The sequence below is a fragment of the Lingula anatina genome, chromosome 3 (assembly GCF_051362555.1).
Source record: "Lingula anatina isolate TDL-2025a chromosome 3, LinAna3.0, whole genome shotgun sequence".
Classification (NCBI taxonomy): domain Eukaryota; kingdom Metazoa; phylum Brachiopoda; class Lingulata; order Lingulida; family Lingulidae; genus Lingula; species Lingula anatina.
The window spans coordinates 31,047,913-31,057,331 of NC_141769.1; the positions used below are offsets into that span (position 1 = coordinate 31,047,913).

The 9,419-nt window shown below is 38.9% G+C and overlaps 1 protein-coding gene across 1 annotated transcript; it reads right to left on the bottom strand.

Moving 5' to 3' along the window:
• Positions 1–5,766: 5,766 nt before the first annotated feature.
• LOC147763226 (uncharacterized) lies at positions 5,767–7,924 on the bottom strand. Its single transcript, XM_087008960.1, has one exon. The coding sequence runs from the start codon at positions 7,885–7,887 to the stop codon at positions 5,965–5,967; it is 1,923 nt and encodes a 640-aa protein (XP_086865086.1). The 5' UTR covers positions 7,888–7,924; the 3' UTR covers positions 5,767–5,964.
• Positions 7,925–9,419: the final 1,495 nt, after the last annotated feature.

Below are 9,419 nucleotides of genomic sequence, written 5' to 3' on the forward strand. Positions count from 1 at the left end.
CCGCGGATCAAAAATAGTATGTCTAATCGGGAATTAAGCGCTAAACTTTCGCCATATTTGATCCGCGGATGTGTTAGTCCGCGGTTTTGAATGCGTACATTCTCGACTAAATTCTTTAAAGGGATAAGAAGCGTTAAGATTTGTTTCTTTATAGATAATGCAGAAACAAATATGTTCATATTACATGTATGAAATAATACTGCCACATTAAAAAAAACGGTTAGCTTATTAGAACAAGAAAAAGAGCTACATGTATTTTGCCAAATATAAGCTTTTAGACGTATCAAACAGCCAGTGATATAATTAGACAGACTACGTACGTAAACTATTGTAGGAGAATAATTTTGAAGCATTGTTTTTTTACTATGGTAGATGGAGAACAATGTAAAGTGACCAACATGCATAGCCTTCCAAGATGAGCCCCGGACGTAACTAGAGATTTCTACGCCAAGAGAGTGTATCTTGAGGATCAAACAGCTTTATCTATAGTACAAAGTCTGTTTAGGTGCTGTAAGTACATGTATATAATCTGGTAATCTGCAGTAGGTCTTAGTACTGACTGGTTACATGAGTAGTATCATCAAATAGAAGGTGATGAGGAAAAGCAGGTTTTAGTGTTAGAACATTTCGAGAGCTCTTTTATTTCGCGTTCTTTGTAAGATGCAAGCAGAAAATGTTTATAATTTGGGCCCACGCCCTGAGGACTCCGTACAGCCCGAATGTAACGGCAGTGCCCTCAATCTGGGCAAAGCCTTCGATTTATTAAAGGCGATTGGTCAGAACCAGATAAAATCATTTTTGGATTATTCGAGAAAAAAATTAAGCATTCCCATGATACACACTTAAAAGGAGAAGGAAACAAAGTCGTACATAACTTCAATGGGGCTATTTCCGGAGCCGTTTGTCCTAAAGAGGGCGGTGGGGTAAAAGTGGTTATTGAAGATAGCCTCGTTTTCGCGTCCGTGTAGAAATGGCTTTAGAGTATGGGAAGCAAACGGTGGCGAAGTTAAAACTTCAACTAGTTGAAATTGGAACCTCCACAAGAGGAAAGAAACAGGATTTGATAGAAAGGTTAGTGTATTTACTTGTAAATTTGTCAATTGTATCACTAACATTGAAGGTTTCGCGCTCGAATCTTCCCGTAAAATATGGGTTTCTGTGTGAGCTCCCTGTCAAAAGCCAGGTGTAAGCGGCGGCTAGTTCCGCACTACTTATATGCCTAATTTATTACTATATTTCAAGATAATGATATTGTCATTGCATATTTCCATATTCCGAGAATATAATGCAGGATATATGTTTAAAATATGTTTATTGTAGGCCCTCCTAGTCGATAAAGGATCTTTCGTTTCGGTAATCAAATTTCGTGTAACAGGTCCGACATTTAACACATGCCTTGTGTCAACGCAAATTTGTAAGGGAGAAACAAGGCTTGATGCGTGTTTTATGTCAATGACAGTTGACATAACTAAGTGTAGATGAGGTAGACAATCAAAACAGTGTTTGCCAAGAATGTAAGCATCGTTTTGCCTTTTTTTTCTCTTTTTTAATTCTAGCCATTCATTGAACTGATATTTTCATTATACATGTAGTTATATGACTGTTTTTTCCTCTACTAGACTTGAGGCATATGACAGGAACAACAATTTTGCTAAGGACAGCATCGTCCTCCCAGCCCCCACTATTGTCATTTGGTCAACCTCGGGTTTTAAACAACTGCAAGCAGAGCACCATAAACTCATTCAACGTCTATATCCATCAGTAGCTGAAGGCTACTTTCTGTACCAGCAAGTGTGCGATGGAGAAGGGGCAAGAGATTTAAAGGCGCTTGAAAAGGGAGATAAGCTATTGCAAGCAAAGTTAGATAAGAATTTTGAAAGATAACCTTAAATACACTTTTGCATTCATTTGATAGAGCTCTCATGTAGTAACAATTTGCTGTAGTTGACAGTGTCAACTGTTTTCAATTATTTGTCGATTTTTTAAACATCATATCATATGGGGAAAGTCTTTGTTTGACCAATTTTACAGATAAATTAATTAAGTAATGGCTTCTTATCTATTAATATTAATATATTTTGATAATTTGTTGAAAGATTGAAATATCCCACAATGCAGTTTGCAGGGACGAAATATAGAACGCCACAAAAATGACTCAACTGTAGGTCGGAAAATGAAATAGCGTGTCACATTCTCTTGAACTTTCTCGCAGTTTTTTAAACATGCCTCTAAAGTTTTCCAATCAACCAGGCAAGCATTCAGAGAATGCCCTTCTTAGTAACAAAACCCTATTATTAGGAATATTTGTTATCTAGTTAGGTAAAGTCCATATCTAATGTGCAGTTGTTAATTAACTGGCAATGCTTTATCTCAGGTCATTAAGGTCGGGCTGACAATGGTACCGATATGACGTACTTGTATCAATACTGGAGCAAATGATAAAATAAAATAATTAATAACAGACTACTGTAGGTGCATGACGTATTGTAGGAGAATGATTTTGGAGAAGGCATTGTTTTATGACGAATGCACGGCTCGCTTATATTTAATTTTTAAAGCCCCCGTCACACTTATTCGGAATCAGCAGTAATCAAGCAGACCCTACCCTGAGTGTCAGAGCAACGTACATGTAAAAGCTAGCTTGTTAAATATTAAATACACCTTATGATGGAGTCGCTTTTACTAAGCTCTGGCGAACAGCGACCATGTTCGACTTCCGTCAATCAAAAAGAACTGCTCCACAGTGAATCTGCAGCTGAATATCATTAAACCAAATTGAAACGTAAAACAGATTTAATTCTGCTTTATTTAACTTTATTTACTGTATTTAAGAAGTAAAGTGAAAAAAGAAATGATATTCGTCGAAAACAAAAGATGTATTCAATGTTTCTGTATTTTTGCTTATCAAAAAACGTTTGCCCCTGGAGGTATGAACACAATACACGTGCTTGCTGTGTGCCAAGTTTGACAGCTACACTGTATGCCCGATACCTCTTTAAGGGCTGCGCAATGGTTATACCAAAATCAGTTTTTAAAGCAGAATGTTGCTTGTATTGTGGCACTGACTTTCGGCTGCAAGATATTCTTAATTCAAACTTCTAACTCTGCGTCAGCCACTTTGCTTCTTGTCTCGTCTGCACGAGATAACGTCAGCGCAAGGTGGGAAAGGCAGCTCAAGGCGGCCAAACCTGACGTACGAGACTTATGACTTCCAAATGTGGATTCAGGCGGACAGAGCTGTGACGTGTGACGTGTGACTTCCAAATATGGAAGCGCCCCAGGCAAAAGTTTTGAAGAAGAGAGCCCACAGTTTGTCGGTGATCACTAGAGCCAGCTGGTATTGCTGATATGGGTTATATATGAAATCAAGATCGAGCTGGCAATACCGGAAATTAGAACCTAGGGTAGCAGACCAAGCCGGAATGACTTAATTAAAAAATTCGTACTGCATTCGGGAAGAAATTTCAAATTGATCTAAATTCTTGTAGATTGCCGTTGGAATACTCACATTCGTGCACATTTCGGCTGTATTTGCTCTCAAATGTAGCTGGAAAACTAGGAATATCAATGATGATGTCTGAATGCAGTCAGAATATTTAGAAAACACTTTGAATGCAGTAAGAGTGTAGTTCGATTGCTGGCTGAAGTAGGATCTAGATGCATTCGAGTTGCATCCTGGCTCATTCTAGCAGGATTTGAAATGTCTTGGCATTTCGGTTCTCCCTCGAATGTGATCAGAATGTTTCGAATGCTGTTGAAATGCTGTGAGAATATTAAGAATGCAGTCATAGTGCAGTTAGAATACTATTCAAATGTCATTCAATGATTTTCCACTTGGAATGCACTTCGAAAGTTTTTAACAGGAGCAAAACATTCGGGCCGGCCACAAGATTGGGTAAAAATATTTGGAATGCACTCGGAATTTTTAGAATGCTCTTCAAATATCCAGGAACGCACAAAGAATTGTCTTTCCGACGGCATTCTTGCTTATTCCGCCTCTAGTGTGACGGGGGTATAAAACAATTTCAGTGATTTCAATTTAAGAAGAAAAGCACTTGGTGAAATCTCCGACAAGAGAAATAATTAATTAACAGTATACCATTACTAAAATAATTAAACTGCAAGAACTGGTCAAACAAAGACCTTCGCCCACGTGATAAATGTAATTTACACGTCGTTAAGTCAATCCTTTGTTATAAAAACGAATGATAACGTTTCAACAGAGAGATAACGAGAGAATGCATTTAACCGAAGGTCAAGTTTGAACCACGGAGCCTGTCTCTTGAAGGATTTCTTAAACTGTTTTACATGTAAATGAACGCAGCTTCAGGGCATAACATCGAGTCATGTGAAACTCACTAAATTATTTTACTTCAGTTCAAATCAATGCTTGAAGATGATTCTCAACCCCCTAACTGTCCTGATAATGTTAACAGCGCATGCAGTACATAAACAACAATTCTGTTATTTTCCAAATCTAAAATATGCATGTCATACCTATAAAGATTTCCAATCAACCAGGCAAGGAAACAGGGAATGTCCAGCTCAGTAACAAAAACCTGTAGTCACCTCCTATTTTGAGGTATGTTTGTTATCAATTAAGGTAAAGTCCACATCTAATGCGCAGACGTAACTGGCAATGCTTTATCTCAGGTCATTAAGGTCGGGCTGACAGCGCTACAGGTATGACGTACTTTATCAATACTGGAGCAAAGGATAAAATTTATATAATATGCGAAATCCATTTCAGAATCATAAAGAAATTTATATAATATGAGAGATTAAAGAAGACTACAAACTACTATTTAACAAATTTATTCAGTTAAATTGGCATAATATGCAGTATATTCATTCTATAATAATAATAATAATAATAATAATAATAATAATAATAATAATAATAATAAAATTTTACAATGCTTTATCTCAGGTCATTAAGGTCGGGCTGACAATGGTACAGGTATGACGTACTTTATCAATACTGGAGCAAATGATAAAATAAAATAATTATTAACAGACTACTGTACGTGCATAAAATATTGTAGGAGAATGATTTTGAAGTATTGTTTTATGACGAATGCACGGCTCCCTGATATTTCATCCTTTAAGCATTCTTTATGATTTCATTTTAAGAAGAAAAGCACTCAGTAGGCCTACAATCTCCGGCAAGAGAAATAATTAACAAATAGTATTAATTGTATTAATTAACTCAATTTCAGTATCTGGATGATAATAAAGGTCCCGGAGGTTTACAATATTCTTCAGGTCGAGATTAACGGTGTAACGTGACAGAGAGTCCCCCATGATAGAGAGTAGACGGTAAGTGAAAGCCTGCATGATCAGAAAAATCCGAACCGGATTTCTATCTGTGCTGGCTCAGTTCAATTGGACAATGTAAAACAAACTCTCTGATATCAGGTGCTAAAATGAAATAATTATACATTTACATTTTGTGTGGGTGGCCAGACGAAGGACATGCGTCCCCTCTTTGCCAGACCCGCCTATGATTTGCAAACTGCAAACATCTAAATCCATTTCAGAATCTTAAAGATATTTATATAATATGCGAGATTAAAGAAGACTACAAACTTCTATTTAACAAATTTATTCAGTTAAAGTAAAAGTGATACAGAAAAGATGCAAAATGTTCCACATGTCTCCAACTAATAACGAATTGGCATGATATGCAGTAGGCCTATATTCATTCTATAATAATAATAATAATAATAATAATAATAATAATAATGATAATAATAATAATAATAATAATAATAATAATGATAATAATAAAATTTTACTGCAGACGAAAATTCAAATATTTTGATTCTGATTATCTCGAAGATGGTTGTATAATAAGATACTAAGGAAAATTTTGATTTTTCTCTTTCATTGTTTTCTATGACCCTTCAGATATCTACATGGTAAACAAGACGGCAACATAAGAAAATCCGATGTAAACATTATCTATGTCTCTTTTAAACTCAGTGTGGACCCAAATTTTGTTCGGGTTTCCTTGACCATGATTTGGATAGCTTCAACTATATCCCTTCTCCCGCTGGCGTCCAATGCTTTCAGCAGTTCCAGAGCATTTAAATATAATCCACTCGCGTTTCTCCATCCACTCAACGCGTCTAAAGCTTGCCGGTAAGGATCGTCTTTATACTTGCGTTCGAGCTGTTTAATCCTAGGAATGACGTTGTTCCCACGGCCTACGGCAAACATAAGCCTCGAGTACACTTTACCCCAGTCTGTCCCCAACATGTCGGCAACCACGTCCATAATGGTAGTAGCCAGTGGTTCACCCACGTCTTTCCATGTCGTCGTCACTTGGTTTTCCTTGAGTTCCACCAATTCCTTGCCGATTCTCTGGACTCGCTTGTCCTGGTATTTCTTGAGATGGCTCATTTCTCGATTCAAACGGTCCAGCTTGTGTTCCAGGTGCTTCACTTTGTCATCCAGGGCAATATGCTCGCTTAGTTTGATCTCGAGGCCGGTTATCCGTTTACTCAGCGCTTCTATGCCTTCCTTAGTATCGGACTGAAGCTTGGCGTGAGCACTTTGTACGTTTTTATGGTCTTTGCCCATTTGTTCGAGTTCGGTTCCTAATTTGGTTACTCGGCCGTGTAAACCTTTGATCTCCGCCGCGGCCATTTCTTCTTCCGTTGGGACTTTTGTGAACTCCACGGATGGTGTGGTCAGTCGCATCTGCCGCATCACCATCTCTATAATATCCTTATTACCAGCGTACTGTACAGCAACTTTGTTGTCCAAGTCCCGTATAGTTAGGTCCGGTGGGGAGCGTTCGTTTGTGGCTTTCAGGAGGAGCTTAACGACATTGATGTAGTCGTGTCTGCAGGCCAGATGCATCGGCGTCTCTCCGCGCTTATTTGTCAGATTTAAGTTTGTTTTTGCAGCGCTCTTTAATATATCAACGGTCTCAAAGCGACCGAGGAGACAACAAATGTGCAACGGCGTACTGCCGTCGTCGTCTTGAGCATTGGGATCGCAGCCTAACCCAATAAGGCATTTGACTAGTTCTTTTTGAGGGCCTGTTTTCCTCAGGACGGCCAGGTGAAGGGCAGACCGCTTGTCCTTGTCACGGATATTCGGGTCACAACCCTTTTTGAGCAATTCTTCTACGACGTTAAGGTAGCCATTCTGCACAGCGTAGTGGATTGGAGCGTTGTCGTCTTCGTCTTTTGCGTTAAGATCGGCGCCGCGTCCGCAGAGTAAAGTCACAATATCGTATTGTCCGTTCTTGCTGGCGTAATGGAGAGCAGTGGCGTGACGTTTGTCTCTACCATTGACGTCAGCGCGTCGATCAAGAAGATCTTCCAGAACAGCCAAACAGCTTTTCTTAACGGCTAAGTGTATGGGGAGATCACCCTGTCCGTTCTCGATGTCCAGAGTCTTCCCCTTGTGGTCTCGCTGGAGCAGGATCTTGGCAATGGCGACCTGTTTCTCAGCGACGGCGTAGTGAAGGGGCAGACATTGCTGGCTATCACGTTTACTACTGTTCGCTCCTCGCTCCAGCAGCAACTTAACATTCTGTGCTTGGCCAAGTCGCGTCGCTATGTGTAAGCAGGTGGAGAGTTTGGCGATGCGGACTTTATTTCCCCGTGCATTGTACACCTGAGCGTCGGCCAGCATGTCGATGTCTATATCAACGGCGTTGGGAGGGCTGAGAACGGTATCCAGGACGTACTCCAACAGGGCTGGCCCACCGTAACCGGCAGCTGCGTGAAAGGGGGTGATGCCGTCCTTGTCAAAGGGGCGGGTGACACAGAGGTGCTTCACTCTGTCATTGTCCATTATGTCGAGAATATCCTTCACTCCCTTATGGTCTTTCTTCTTCATGCGATCTATAAGACGCCTGCCGTCCGCCATTTTGGATTTTTATCTGTGGTATCTGAAAAGAACCGTCTTCTGTTTTACCTGAAAGAAAAGGATGATGGAATAAGCAAAATTGTTATATTATAATTATTGAAGTCATTGAAGAAATAAATAGATGTCAGCCATACTGCAAGTAAATCGGTTGCCCTTTAATTTTTATTTAAATCATTAAAAGAAAATATTTTTTCGTCTTACACTAGCTAGTGCCTAATTTTCATGATATTTTTTCAAGATATCTGTATATGTGTGTCACACTGCTGAAAGATTCCAACTGTCAACTTCGCCTGCATGTGTTACCATTATATAAAATGTTTAATAAAAACTAACTAGTCATTACAAGACTGTGCAAAGGAGATTTTTTAAAGAATCGATATGTATTTTTCCCTAGCTGAAGTACGGTCCAGGCTAAACATGCTCCTGTCTGTCCAGTGGTACCTCGTAAATAACAGTGATAAATTATGTTAATGACCTACTAATAGCTAAAACAGTGCAGTGTTAGGGCAAGCATACCAGATGCGTTGTAAAAAACCAATACCACAGGTCTACCGGAATTACAATTTTAAAACGTGAGGACCTAGATTTAATTGTATATCATTTTTAAGAACCTGCATTACAGCTTAAAAATAATTTTCAAAATTATGAAGACACCGGCACCTTTGACATTGGTGTTATTACCGACGATGTAATCAATGACATTGATTTTAGGACGTGTAAAACTGGATCACCGTGGGAGTCTTACTTGAGATGTATAAGAAACCCGAGGGTGGTTAATCCGAACAATTCCTTAATATTACGTAATACACGCGTTAAATTTCAGAAAATAAAATTAACTTCCTCTCTCTCGGGACAATGTTCCCTTTTTGGTAGCATTTTTGTAATGTTATGTAGAAACTTCCAAATTTATCAATACAATAAATTTAGTCAACAACACGCGACCAGCTAAACTAGATCTAGAGCCCTAGCTAGCACTGGTTGACGGAGAGTTAAATACATTTCACACTTTTCATGCATTATATATATATTTATTTTAACCTTCGTGAGGGCTTTTTAAAAAGCAATAAGCAACTCCTTTCCAACAGTTACAATTCAACATATGGGCAAACCTGTAATAAATTGGTCACATAAGCACTAGTCCATCGTATATAATACCGTATATGATAGTATATAATACATACAATATATGTTTTCTTTGCCACATACCGGGATTAAATTAAAGCAGTGGTATCACTCTGACAATTATTATAATACTTACTATCTGTTCTCTACATCATGCTAGCCTACACATCATCTTACATCATATGTTTTGTTTTACTTAATCTCAGTTGTCGGCAGTCATGGAGACGGCCAGCGTCTGTTAGTGCGCAACTCACTGCCTTGGAGCAACGCGCAGGGTTCAACGCCAGACCAAAACCACGAACTGGTTAAATCAAAAAGTTCAGCCTTCATTGTTTTACCATAAGGCTAGCAGCATACGTGCAGGGGAGGGGTATTGAAAACATGCCACAAATGTTCCTACAGGACGGTCT